The 13,990-nt window shown below is 48.6% G+C and overlaps 1 protein-coding gene across 1 annotated transcript in view; it reads right to left on the reverse strand.

Annotated features, from left to right (window-relative positions):
* AGBL4 (AGBL carboxypeptidase 4) overlaps positions 1-13,990 on the reverse strand; it is a 1,405,329-nt gene that overhangs the window by 113,137 nt on the left and 1,278,202 nt on the right. Inside the window, exon 8 of the mRNA XM_057530807.1 lies at positions 12,489-12,603. Coding sequence (XP_057386790.1) covers positions 12,489-12,603 — 115 coding nt within the window. The remainder of the gene's footprint in view (positions 1-12,488; positions 12,604-13,990) is intronic.

Here is a 13,990-nt window from a genome sequence, read left to right on the forward strand (position 1 = left end):
TCTTAAGTATCTTTTCTTTCTTCTTCCAAACTGTGAGCCCAATGAGGCCAGGGAATATGCCTGTGTCATGTTGCCTACCTCCACTCCAACTTCCCTACTATAGACTGAGGTGCTGAGAAGGTTCAATATATCTATTGAATATATAGATTATTGAATAGATGCACAAATGCATGAACAAATACCCTGAAGGTTTGTAAACAAGGTTTAGGTAATTACTTGAAGACATATTTTGAAAAGTATTTAAGCACTTGTTACATGCTAGACACTCTCACAATAGCCAAGTGAGGTAGGTAGTGTTTATATCCCCATTTCATAAATGAGCAAATAAAATCCAAGAGAGATATGACTTTGAGAAGGTCACTTGACAACTACTAGAATATAGAGATGGGATTCAAACCAGGTCTTACTGAACCCAGTGACCCTTTGAGGTCCCCCCAGCCATCAAGGAGGCTATGTGATCTGTGAAAGAGTTGCTAGGCTACTCCTCTGTCTGCTCTTCCTGTACTGCTCTCCTTCTCTTCTGCCCAATGGCAGAGATACATGGTTCCAGAGAACATTATTTAAATGGCAAATAAATAGCTCCATCTTGTGAAGGGCAGAAGGGCATCGTGCCTCATCCCTATTGCAATAATGGCAGCTGGAATGAGAGCAATGATTTTAATTCCCCTCCTTATGATTTCCTTTTCATATCTTCTAAAGGGTACAGAAAAAGGCAGTTTCGTGCCTCCAGGTCAGTCTTGTCCTCAGCACGGTAGGGCTGTGTGCTCCTGGAAGGGTGGAGCTGACAAGCGAGATGTATGGGGTGCGCATGCAATTGTCCCTCAAATGCAGCAGTTTTTCAGCATTACCAATGAGCTGCATTGGATTAAGTATATTTGCACCAAAAGCAAAATAAATATTGCTTTATTTAATGCCACTAAGAGGTTGGGATTCAGTTGCCCTTGGCCTGAGGCACCTTCCAGCTCTATTGATTGGCCAGTGTCAGGATGCCAGACAAGCTGTCATCAACAGCTCCTGCAAAATGCTTAGCAGGTGGGCTGGGCTCTGCTGTGGTGGAGACAGAGGGGAGCGGGCAGTGTCCTTTGTCTCAAACACACACACAAGGGATAATTATAACAATCACCTCCCCATCACCACCACCGAGATATTTAAAGCATTCCCCTCATATTCCTTCTTAGATGACCACAACAAGGATATGACCCAGGCTGCGGAGGCAGAGAAGGAGGATGGATAATTACATAGGTTCCAATTCAGAAGGATTTGGGTTTGAGTCCCAGATCGACCACTGAGTAGTTTTATGACCTTGGACAAATTCATGTTTTGCTCAAAGACCTAAAAGCACTGGGAGGGCAGAGACTAAATCAATTTCATTTGCCATCGAGTCTTCAGTGTTAGCCCAGTGTCAGGTACACAGCCAACTCGCAGTTAAACTGAAGAAATGGAAATAAACAGAAAAGTTAAGTAATCTGCCCCTAGCTCAGCAAGGACAAGGGACAGAAGCAGGACTTGAACCTGGTGTGCTCAGCTCTAAAGCCTATGTTCTTAACCATCACTCTATTCTCTCTTAGCAGCCCTGGGAGTCAGCTCAGGGCCTGATAGAGGGACTCATGTGAGGTTAGGGGTGGATGCAACACCCTTAATTTTTTTTTTTTTAATAAATTTATTTATTTATTTATTTTTGGCTGCGTTGGGTCTTCGTTGTTGCGCACGGGCTTTTTTTAGTTGTGGGGAGCGGGGACTACTCTTCTTTGCGGTGTGTGGGCTTTTTATTGCAGTGGCTTCTCCTGTTGCGGAGCACGGGCTTTAGGCAGGTGGGCTTCAGTAGTTGTGGCTCGCGGGCTCTAGAACACAGGCTCAGTAGTTGTGGCACATGGGCTTAGTTGCTCCACGGCATGTGGGATCTTCCAGGACCAGGGCTCGAACCCGTGTCCCCTGCATTGGCAGGCAGATTCTTAACCACTGTACCACCAGGGAAGTCCCAACACCCTTAATTTTTAAATGGGGAAACTGGCTCTCAAATAGGACCTAGCACAAAAGGTACCTTTATGAAATTGACAAAAGGTCCCCCCGCTCCAGGCTGGCAATTTAGAAACAGGTGCCCCTTCTGGGTGGGTGAAGTACAAAATGATGTCACTTGTTCTGGCCAGACGTGGGGTCGGGAGCAGAGTCGCAGCCCACCTTGACCCCCTGACCAGGAGCCTTTGTGCAGTGCACAAATTGCACGTCCATGGGAGGCGGCCCTGGACCTGCCCAAGGTTCATAGCAGAGCCAGGAGGAGCACTCAGGGTTCCGACCTCCAGGGATCAGCATGGTCTTGACCCTGTAGTTGTGGTCTTTCTGGCAAGGTGGTAGGATTGGGGAAGGGGGTGATGAGACCACACCTGGGGAAGGGGTCATCTCTAACACTAGACTCCCTGGGGCCCTTTCTCCTGGAGCTTATTCCTGGTGGACAAGGAGAACCGTCATTGGAGCGCCCTCTCCCTTCCCGTGGAGACTGTGTGCTCCGGGATTCAACCCCCTCCTTTCCGGCTCCTGCTGGTCAGCAACCAACACCCGGGCTTGGGGGGATTTCCACACTGAGGCTTAAAGCAATTTTGAGAGCCAGTCACCAACTAGAAGGACCCAAGATTTCATAAAACCCAATCTCCCCATTTCAAAGATAGGGAAACTGAGGCCAAGGTCACACAGCTATGTAAGGGTAGAGTTGAAAGTCCATTCCAGAACTACTGGATTATTTTTCTCTCTGTAAGAACACTTACAAAGAGTAAAAAGAACCATTTTAAAGGCCCAAGGGGGCACGTTTTCTAAAGGAGTGTATAGTACTGGCCCTTGGGGCTAGGAAGGCTATTTCCATTCCTTTAATGAAAAGAGGCAGAGGAAGCAAAAGGGAAAGAAAAGTCCTTTAGGTCTTCACAGATCTGGGAGCTGGCAAGACCCTTGCCCACCTGGTCTGAGCCTGAGAAGCGGCTTAGGTTGTGAGTGTGGACTCAAGAGCCACACTGCCTGGGTAAGACCCTGGAGGGCCCATGGATTAGCTGGTGGCCTAACCTCTCTGTGCCTCAGCCCTGATCTGCAAAATGTGGATTCTGCCTACCTCAGAGGGTTGTTTAAAGGATTAAATGAGATCAGCCGTGTAAATGCTGGGGACACCGTCTTGTTTGACATAAGCGCTATACACGTGTTAGCTGGTCTTAGGGTTTCATCTTGGCATGACACTCAGGGTCCTCCACAAACTAGTCCCAACTTATTCCTTAAGCTTCTTGCATCATGTCCCCCAACCTGTACACCATGCAAGGCTTGCACATTATATGTCCTATGAGTTAGTTGCAAAAATGCACACCCTTCTGCAGGCTGGTGCAACATCTCCAAGTGGCAAGGCTTGTCGGCCTCCATCTGCCCTCTTAGCCTTTGTGCAGTGTGTGAACCTACATCATAGGCTGCAGCCCTGACCGTGTGCACTAGCCACTCCAGACCACCCGGTAGTCCTCAGGGCTCCTGTTCACTTGGGGTTCAGGCAGCAGGGCTCAGAGGCTGAGCACTTGGGCTTTGAGCCAGCTCTCTGGTTTTGGCTCCTGGATCTCCCTCACATGGGACCTTGGGCAAGTGAGTTCACCAGTCTATGTGCTTCAATTTCCTTGTCTGTAAAATGAGGATAATATAAGAAGCTACTTCATAGTTTCATGGGGTTGTTGGGAGAAGCCCCCCTTTGCTTTCAATCCCAATGGGGACTTGTAGTCCCCAGGAATCAGGAGAATGGCTCTTCGTCTCCATCCCCTCGCATCCTCTTCCCAAGGGAGGGGATGGAACTTATCTGACGGGTCAACCTGATAGAAGGAGCAGAGACTGTTGGGCCTGGCCCTCCTGGCACAGCTTGTTCGGATCTGTGACCCTGCAGGGAGGGTCCGTTCCGTCCTCCTCTCCTCCACTTGGTGTGGCTTCTGGGAGGCAGCTTCCTTCCCACTCAGCTTGTGGCTGGTAGGGAAGTTGAATTTTGGGGTGACGTATAAGGAGGTCAGTTTTGGTCACAGATGTAAGCCATGCCTTCCAAATTCTGCTTTTTTCAATAATAAAGCTAATATTCTGACCTCTATCTCTCTGACCCCTGTGTCTCCTCCTACACTGGTGGAAGTGCGCTGAGAGTGGGAACAGGAGCATGACGAGTTCTCACTCCCACATGTCCAGGGGGAATAATACATTAAACACTATTAGAATAGGGTCCGAGAGCTTGTATAATTACATTAATGTTTGCATTATTACCATCACTGCTGTTATTTAACATTATTATTCCTTTGGTAGAGAATGTGTTGCTCATCTCTCCACCCACCTAACTCCCACTCTCCTCTCAGGAGCCATCTCACCAGCGCCTCCTCCTGGAGGGCAAGCACGTGGCCAGGCCCCCCTCAGATCCCTGGTGATGTTCAGGATGAAGTGTGCGCTGGGTGAGCGTTTGCGCACAGGGCAAGGGGGACAGTGGGAGGTGAAGCTGAGGAGGCGCTTCCTGGACGCTGTGTCCGCCTTGAAGACCAGGCTACAGAGTATACACTCCTTCTGATGGTCAATGGGGGGCCCCGGAAGGATCGCACATAGAGAACTGACGCTATTCCAGCAGCGGTTTAGGAGCTAAGACCGGCAACGATAAAGTTCTTGATTCTATCATATTGTTTTGCTCCTCCGGACTCCCCAGCCGCTAATTCTGGCTTACTGTCTCCTCGGAGGCCTGTCTTCACTGTAGAATCAATGATTAAAGTCAACTCACTATCAACTCTAACTTTGAAAGGCTATTCAGCTGCTTGCAGGGACAGAGATGGGGAGCTGCCTCCGTAGACATCTAGCCATCTGGCCTTTTCTGAGGAACCCGGCTGGGAAGCTCATTTGAATAATTGGTTTTAGCGGTGTGCACTCGTGGGTTAGACACCTGATTATGCTGCCTGCCCCAGTGTCCTTTCTGCCTCTGTAGAAACATCATGCAGGTTACATAAAGCGGGAGAGAGTCTCTGGGAGGTAAGGCTTTGTCTGGCCCCTGCGTCACTTGCGTTTCATCTTAAATAACTATGTGGCTCACTCCCTGTGTGACCTTGAGCAAGTGACTTAGCCTCTCTGTGGCTTGGTTTCCTCTTTGTTCAAAGAGGCAGCATGATTTCTGCCCAGTCCATGCCTCCTTGTAAGGTTCTCAGAGAAGGTGGGGTGGGGGGGTGAGGGTTGTGACTTAGCAGGAATGCAAGTGGAAAGATTTAGGTTGATGAGAGCTCAGTGTCAGATAGCATTGGGCATGTAGGCTGTACCAGGAGAAGTACATCCCCAGAATTAGGCTTGCGATGGTCCCTTCCTTCTCCTATGCCACTAGCTAGCTCTATGAACTTAAGGGAGTTACCTAATCTACCCATGCCTCAGTCTCCTCATCTGTAAAATGAGAATAATGAGAGTTGTTCTAAGAATTAAACAATACATGCAAAATACCCAGAATAGGGTCAGGCCCAGGAGGTTCAATAGATATTAACTATTCACCATCACCATCATCATCACCATCGCCATTGTCACCACCATCACCATTCTCATCATTATAACTGTTCCATCCTGGACCCCATGCCTCAAATACAGACCATGACAAACATCTGGAGTATGCGCAGGGCACAGCGGCAAGGACGGGGAGAGGGATGGATTTCAGATTACATACGAAAAGTTGTAAGGCTTTGGGGATGCTCAGCCTGGAGAACAGGAGCTGGCAGGGGTTCGAGTGAGTGAGGAGTGGGGAGGAGTGGGGACACACAATCCTCAAACAGCTGAAGGGCTACTGTGTAAAAGACGGACTGAACCTGACTAATCTTTCAGGGGCAGAAAGCAGAAGTGATGGGCTATCAGGTTTAGCCTGGACATAAACACCCCCTAACAGTCAGAGCTGGCATCAGTGCAGCACTTCTTAAGGTTTCCCTGCCCTGGGCAGGGCACTGGACAAGATGTCTTTGAGCTCCCATCCCACTCCAAGGCTGATGAGGCTATGGAAAGGCAGCAACGGGGGGACATGAGGCCTGGGGGGGGAAGGAGGCACAGTGAGGAGGGGCTGGCAGATATCGCTTGGTGAGGCAACTTGCAGTGGATCTCTGTTTCCATTTCTAGTTGATGAAAAATGCATAGTTTTATGCTGTCAAAGAACAAATAGAATATTGACATGTATTTTACATTTTACATAGCTAATTTTACGTTCTATTCTATTTTGGACAGTTAAAAATGTTTCCCCCTTTGGATGTTGAGGTGGGCAAGGTTGGTCAGTTCCAATGTCTGTGGGTGAGTGTGTGTATGTGTATGTGTCTCGTGTGGTGTGTATATCTGTGTGTATCTGTGTGTGTGTCTGTGTGTGTGCATGTATGTGTGCGTGTTGGAAATACTTCCCCTGATGTTTCACCCTCTGCCATACTTAATGATGTTTGCTGTGCAAATCTCTCCTTATCTCCTTTTACGTCTGGTGAACTCCTATATACCATCCACCCTTCAAAAACCCTCCCTCGTCACCCCCAGTCAGAAGGAAGCAGTCCTTGCTTTCAGGATACAGTGTAGCAGGGGGATGAATCTGTAGCAGGCCAGGGCTGGCCTGCCTGGATTCGTAAACCTTCCTGCTGCGGGACGTGGGGCAAGTTCCTTGGTGTTCCTGGGCCTCAATTTGCTTTTCTAATTAGAAAGGGGCCATAATACTACCTCCACCTCAGGGCTGTTGTGAGGGTCAGAGGAGATGATGTATATAATGTGTGGTCAGTAGGCACTTAGACATTAGCTCTGATTATGTCTAGGCCTCCACAGCCTCACACTCACGCCTCTAGTACAAACACTGGGCTTCTTACTGCCGAGGACCGCCTCTGATTTCCATCTGCTTCCCTAAGGCGTAGCACAGGAACCGGCACTCAGCAGGCCCCTGACAAACCTTAGTTAAATTGGATTTACTGCGCTGGAGTATTCTTTGCTATGTGAGGCTCACCAGGGCCGAGAGACATAATGCGTTGCGAGTCTGCGGGTCGTAGCAGCGTCCGTTTCCACCACAGGGTCTGCAGTGTCATGCGATAAAGCTGAATCATTTCTGCACCACCCACGGAGGTCTGCTCCTCTCCCCCACCTCCACACTCCCAAGAAGCACTGAGGCTTCCCCAAAATGAGAAATTTCACAGCATCCTGCTATCCTTTGGGTAACTGCGTATTTTATGATGACGGATAGGCAATTACTATGGTAATATTGCAATTCAGCACGTGTGAGGTTTGGGAAATGAGAAATTATGGGTAACTACTTTGGACTCATTTCTATGGTAACAAAAAGTAATTGTCATTAAATACCAGTTATATGGAGGCTGTACCTGGTAATTATAGATTTTTATGCCCAGAAACATAAATAAAACCAATAAATTTATTCAAAGGTCTATGACTATTTACTTATACATGGCTCTATGGAATACACAATGACAAGCACCTAATTAAGAAGTGCAAACCCAATGCAGAGTTTCGTATTGTCATATGGAGATGGAGAGTCTGTCTTTCAAATGCAAGGCAACTTGCACATCACACAGGCTCAGTGGGGTACAGGTGGGGATGGAGGTTGTCTTCTCTGTAAAGGAGGTGATGGGGAGGAGGACGTGGCAGAGAGAGAGAGCAAGAGTTGCACTGTGTGGGACAATCACACCTACTGCAGGACAGTGAGAATCGCCAGCCATCATAGACTGACTCAGCCCATCACCCCCGACCCCAAAGGCCTTCCAACCACTGCCTTGTAGCTCTTGGCTCTGTGATACCTGAAGTTACAGCGTTCATCCATCAAAGCTCCTAGGCCCGAGATCCCCCTAGAACTCTCCAAACATGCTCAAATTGCATTGATAAATCATACCATTATTTTTTTATTGTGATAAAATACACATAACATAAAATTTACCATTTTAATCATTTTTAAGTGTACAATTAAGTGGTATTAAGTTTCATAATGTTGTACGACCTTCTCCAAAACTCTCTTTCCATCTTGTAAAACTGAAACTCTATACCCATTAAACAATAACTCTCTTTCCCGCTCCTCACCCCAGCCCCTGGAAATCACCATTCTACTTTCTGTCTCTATGATTTTGACTACTCTAAGTACTTCATATTAGTGGAATCATAAAAAAATCTGTCTTTTTGTGTCTGGCTTATTACACTTAGCATAATGTCCCCAAGGTTCATCCATGCTATAGCTGTACCATTCTTGACAGAGCCTCTCCCTAGTGCTTCTACTAAATGACAAAGAGTGCCTTTCACTCCATTTTCCTCTTCCAAGAGGGCAGGGGGAAACTGAGGCCAGGGGAGAGAAGTGTCTTGCCCCAAGACTAGAAGACTCACGAGAGTGGGGGAAGTTAGACTGCTAGTTCTCTGCTCCCACCTCCAGCTTGTAAGGCACAGGCAGTGCCCGGGGGTGTGGAGAGTCCTGGACACACCATAGAACCCTGAATGGGCTCTTCACCTCTGCGGACTTGGTTTCCCCTTTGCTCAAATGGGTATAATAAAAACTGACTTTCCTTTCTCAGAGAGTCGCGGTAATGATCAAAGGTAGCTTCTAGATGTAATGTACAATAAGAAAGTGTGCCTCTGAACCCAGCGTTCACTAAATCACTACAGCAGCTCGTCATAGTATTTATGTCGCAACAGCGTATGATCAAAACAACTGGGGTTAGGAGGCCGAGTTGCTGAAAGTGAAGGGCTGGGAGCTGACGGCATGCGGTGATGACTTGTTTGCCTGGGGACCGTAGCTCCGTGCCGTGGCACAGTTGCGAAACACTGCTGTGGTGCGTATGTATTCATTCAGATAATATATATCAAAGGCTGCTTCTATGCTGGGCACCATGCCAGGCTTTGGGGATGAAGTCCTGCCTTCACGGAGTTTAGAGTCTGGAGGTGGAGACAGTCATCAAATAGATAATCACGTGATTACAAATTGGGGCCAGGGCTCTGAAAGGACAGTACAGAGTGCTCTGAAAGAGTGTAATGGGAGCCCTAATTTATTTTGGAGAATCTAGGCAGGACTTTCTGTGAAGTGGCATTAAACCTCAGACCTGAATTGAAAAAAATGGCCAGTGTTGCTGGAGTGTAGTAAGTGAGACAGAGGGTATAGTTGTTCTGTGTTTTTGTTAGCTGCCGTAGTATCATTGTTTCTACTGTTACACCATCTAACTGTCCTAGAGGGCTGCTGGAGAGTGCACCGTGGTTGCTGTAACTTTGGCCCTCTCTACTCCTCCCATAAGCCAGAGTCTGGGAGCGCATACAGTAGTCTAGTAAGTAAACACTGCTGCCCTCTTACATAAAACGCATTCTCTCTCATGGGACAGCTGCCATCATCGGCCATTAAATGCTAGGGTGCACCTTGTCTATTCTACTATAAGTACCATGGAATAGGTACTTGTATTATTAAATAAAAGCTTTGCGTGATCAAATCTGGGAAGTCTTACTCTCCTTCCTAGACTAGATTACACGGTTCTTTAATGTGGAGGAAGAGGAAGAGGAAGGAGGAGGAGGAGGAAGAGGAAGCGGGGTCGGGGGAGAAGGGGCGCCTGGAGGACAGGCCTGTCTGCTGCTCTTCTGGGTCTGGTGTGTGTGATGCCAGCAGGGTGTACAGGACAGCCCAGGAGCACAGCTTGGCTGGGGCACGCCTGCACCCCTGCCCACTCCTCACAGGCCACACGACTTAAGGCAGGCGATTCAACGTCACTGAGGCTTGCGAGACTGCACGTCCTGAGGGGAGGTGTAGAGAGTGAAGGTCAGGGAGCACGTGAGGGAGGTGGGGCTGACCCCAGCGCTGCGAGGTGTTCTGTGAGTGGGGCTCTGTGTGCTGCCCTGAGGTTCTGACAAGCAACCTTCCTTCCCACCTGCCGCCTTCTGTCCTTTGCTCCTCCCCCCCGACTCCCTCCTGCTTTTCCTCCTGTACTCACGCTAATTGGAGTAGGTTTTTATTATTTGCAAGCAGAGAAAGCTTCAGAGACACTCCTCCATAGAGCTGCTACGAGGATCAAATAAGTGTGTGAACGCCTGACCCGTGTTGCTGGGTGGCAAGCGGGAATTCTCGTAGTGGCCTTTCCCAGATTGTGTTTCAGAAACCCTGCCGCCTCTGGGGATGGGGTAGCGGTGGAGCGGGTGAGGGGGTGGCGGGGGAGCGAGCTCTTTAGGAAAAGGGTTCCTTTGGGGAACACTGGACACTATATTCCCCTCTTGGGATTCCCGTTTATTAGCAGATTCAAAACTGAAAAGTCTTATTGTGAAAGAACTTGTTGAACTTTGCTGAACTCTGTGTTTCCCAAATTCACTTGAACTCCAAATCTTTTTTCCCCCATAATGCCTGGACAAGTCCCGCCAAACCACGGGGCACTGTGCAGGGGCTGGCCTACAGGACCTCTAAGGCACCTTGAAGTTCTCCATCTGGAGTCTTGATTACTATTTTTCACATTCTCCCAATCTTGAATGGTGAATTCTCATGATAGGCTCTTTGTTGCTACTCAGCTATTTTAGCAACAGGACTAATGCCTGTGGTTAGAGATTTTCTTCAACTCTCAGAATGAGAATCACACATTCTCACTAGGAGAACGCGGGGCTTTTAAACTTCGGTACCGAACCGTCCCTGAGGAGTGGAGCTCTTTTATCCTGAACTCCCCAAATCACAAAATTTGGACAGCTTGAGGACATGTAGGAAGCAGCCAGCTACCCAGCACCACCCCACTGGCCATCTGAAGCCCAGAGAGAGGAGGCATTTTGGCCAAGGTCACACACCTCTTTCCAACTGGTCATCCCCGGACAGCGGATGATGACATAAATAAGTGTGTGTAGTGAACAGTACTGACCTCTCTCTGACCACAGCCGCTCGTGTAATTAAACACAAATGTTAACATCAATCAAATGGTCCTTCCACCAACATTATCACTAACAGAGTATTCTGCCCAGGGAAGGTGGAAAGGCACTGCTCCCAGGCCTGCAGCAGCCATAAAACCTGCCCGTGCTAATGAGCCATCGCTTGAGCCAATTAAGAGAGGAAGCAAAACTGTCTTTAATTAAGGCATCATGCATCCCATGGGTTCTCTCTAACTCATACCCAGGGGTACTAGGGAGCCCCTGTGGACCCAACTGTCACACTCTGGGAAAGCCTTAAACCAGCTCTGTTTAAAATGGACCTGATGGGATGTCAGGCAATGTGGGTTCTGGTCTGAGCTCTGCCACTGAACTTGGGCAGGTCCCATCTCATCTCTGAGCCTTAGTGCCTTCATCAATAAAGTCATCCCTTTCCTTCTCTCATATCCACCAAATTCTTTTTGAGCATCTACTATGTGCTGATCCCTACTGATAGGCACTGGGGACATGAGGACCATTAAGGCTCAGTGCTTTCCATCTGGCGGCTTTAGGACCAGTGGGGTCCATGCAATAGGATAAGACATGTTCAGTAGCCAGGCCTGTGGGAGCTCAGAGAAGGGAATGACCAATTCTGTTTGGGGGTTTGCAGAATGTTTTCTAGAAGAAGAGGCATGAGCTGAGTTGTGAGGAAGGGTTAGTGAGATGAGGAAGGGACCAGGAGGCTCTGGACAGAGGGCCTTTATGAAGGTAAGGTATCAGGCACCAACAGGACCTGTGTAAGGAACCAGGCCTTCCTTAGAGTGACTGGAGCAACAGTTCTAAGACCAGAGGGTGGGAGGTGAGGCACCAGGTCACACAGAGCTTTGCGTCAAAGCTGGGGAGTTTGAATGTTACCTTGAGAGTTGTGGGACTAATCAGCTCTCAAGCTGTATAATTTAGGCAGTGAAGTTAGACAGTCAATGATTTACTGGTTGTATGACTTTGGGCCAGTCTGTTACCTCAACCGTGAAATAAGGGTAATAACACTCTCAGAGGATTCAATGTTCTCTCAGCAGATGTTTCCCCTGGTAGTGGAATTTTCGGCTGTAAATTATGGTGCTAAGCCAGGAGAAAGAGTTCAAGATGTGAGTGCCTGAGTGAGTGTGGGGCTAGCCGGTATGCCCACACCAAAGAGAAATGCCGTTCACGTGATCTGGGATGCCACTCTCCTTCATTAATAATCTCCAAGAAGAAACCCGGAAACAAAACAGTAACCTTTATCACCACCATTCTGCAAAGCACGTTCATTGCCACCGTTTCTTTCGATGCTCACAAGTGCCCTGCCAGGTAAGTAATTATCGTCTTAATTGTGCAAGAGAAACTGCAATGCATCAGAGAGGGAAAGTGAATTCCCCAAGGTTACACAGGAAGTAGGTGCCAAAACTGATATTAAGTCTCCTGATTCCTGGTCCAGCAAGCTGCCCAGAAAACTCCAGCAAGTGACCTCAGGTGACTGTGAATGAAACAGCCAAGGCCCATTAGTCACATTCTCAAGAGCCAGGGTGAAACTTCCTCTAATGAACTCATGGGTAGTCTGAAAACTCTTCCTCAGAAACCTAGTCCCTTTTTCTTCCTGCTTCCACACCACCATCCAAGCATTCTCTCCCGTCCCTCACCTGTAATTGCCCAGGTAGACGCCATCAGGGTTGAGCATGGGTGCAATCTTGAAGACCAGGTGTTCCCGTAGGGCACGAGCAATAGGGTGCTGGCTTATGAGGAAGTCAATGATCCCTGGAGAAAGACAAGCACCTGGGTTAACCTCAAAGTGTTTCAAGGAGGAGGAGCACATTTCCCTCAGCTGGGAAAACACAGCTCAGCAGGTGATTTTGGCCTATGTTGTTAGCCACTGTGAATGTACGTCTACGGATTAGGTGTTGCCCAGTGAATTTTACAAATAATATCTCTGTTTCCAAGAGACAGTTCAAGATGTAATATTGAAGCTCATGGGCTGGGGGAGAGCATGTCCTGCTGAAGAGTACAGGGTGGGCCTCCAGGAAAAGACAGCATATGAGCTGTGCCTTGGAGGGGCCCCCTGGGTCTTGACAGACAGAGATGGGGGAGAGGCAGGATAACTCTAAACAATAAATTTAGAGCTGCTCCCTAATGGGCACGCTGCTAGCTAAAGGCTGACATCAGATTGGATGACGATGGAGTCAGGGACCTTAGGGGTCTCAGTCCTCAAGTGGCTGATGGGTGCACCAGGAAACACAAAGGAGAAGTCACAAGAGGACAGAGAGGTTTTGTCAATGCCCCCAAGCCTGCTCCTTTCCCCACTTTGAGGGTCCTCTGTTCCCAGGCTCTGGGGCTGGCTGCCCTCTCTGCTTCTCACTAGCACCAACAACTACCTCGCCTTCAGGTCACCAGATTTAGAAGAGTTGAATTCTCCAGGACTCTCCTCCCACATTCAGGTGGTCTCCAAGTCTCTTCCTTGAAGCTAGCAAATCTGCCCCTCATCTCCATCCCTCTGCCTCTCTTCTGTTCTACGCCACCATCCTACTTGGCCTGGATGAGAACAACCGCACCTGGCGTAGGTGCCAGCAACCACCTCCAGAGAGTGCCCTCATCACTACAGCCAGCGGGACTGTCCTGAAGGGCAAACCTGACTCTGTCACTGCTGTCACTGACATCCTGGCGATGGCCTGCATATATCTACAGGAGAGGGGGTGAGAAAACAAGACCTGAGTCCTTGCCTTGTCCCTCCTTTTCTCCACGTTTCTACTTATTCATCAGAGACCCGAGAAAAATAGGCAAAATGGAGCTCTGGCATTCCATGAAATTCCTGTAATGCTGGAAAGTGATAGGCGAGTACAAAACCCTCCCAAAAGTACAGAAGGAGAACTCTTCTCCTGATGGAGAGAGCAGGAAAGGCATCAAGGAGAAAGAAGCTTTTGAGCTGGGCCCTGAAAGATAAGTAGGTTTTGACAGCCAGACAGGAGGAAGCAGCAGGGTAACTAAGAACAATCCACATTCCCAGTGGCAGGCACTTAGCCCTTGGAATGATAAGTCGCTCAGAGGCACATTCCAGAGCTGCCATGACCAGTGAGGGACAACTTGGGCTTTTCATTAGGCCGGGGCTGAGAATCCATCGGCAGCCAAGAGCCAGTTGGACATCATTTAC

This window comes from Balaenoptera acutorostrata, chromosome 1 (assembly GCF_949987535.1).
Source record: "Balaenoptera acutorostrata chromosome 1, mBalAcu1.1, whole genome shotgun sequence".
NCBI lineage: Eukaryota > Metazoa > Chordata > Mammalia > Artiodactyla > Balaenopteridae > Balaenoptera > Balaenoptera acutorostrata.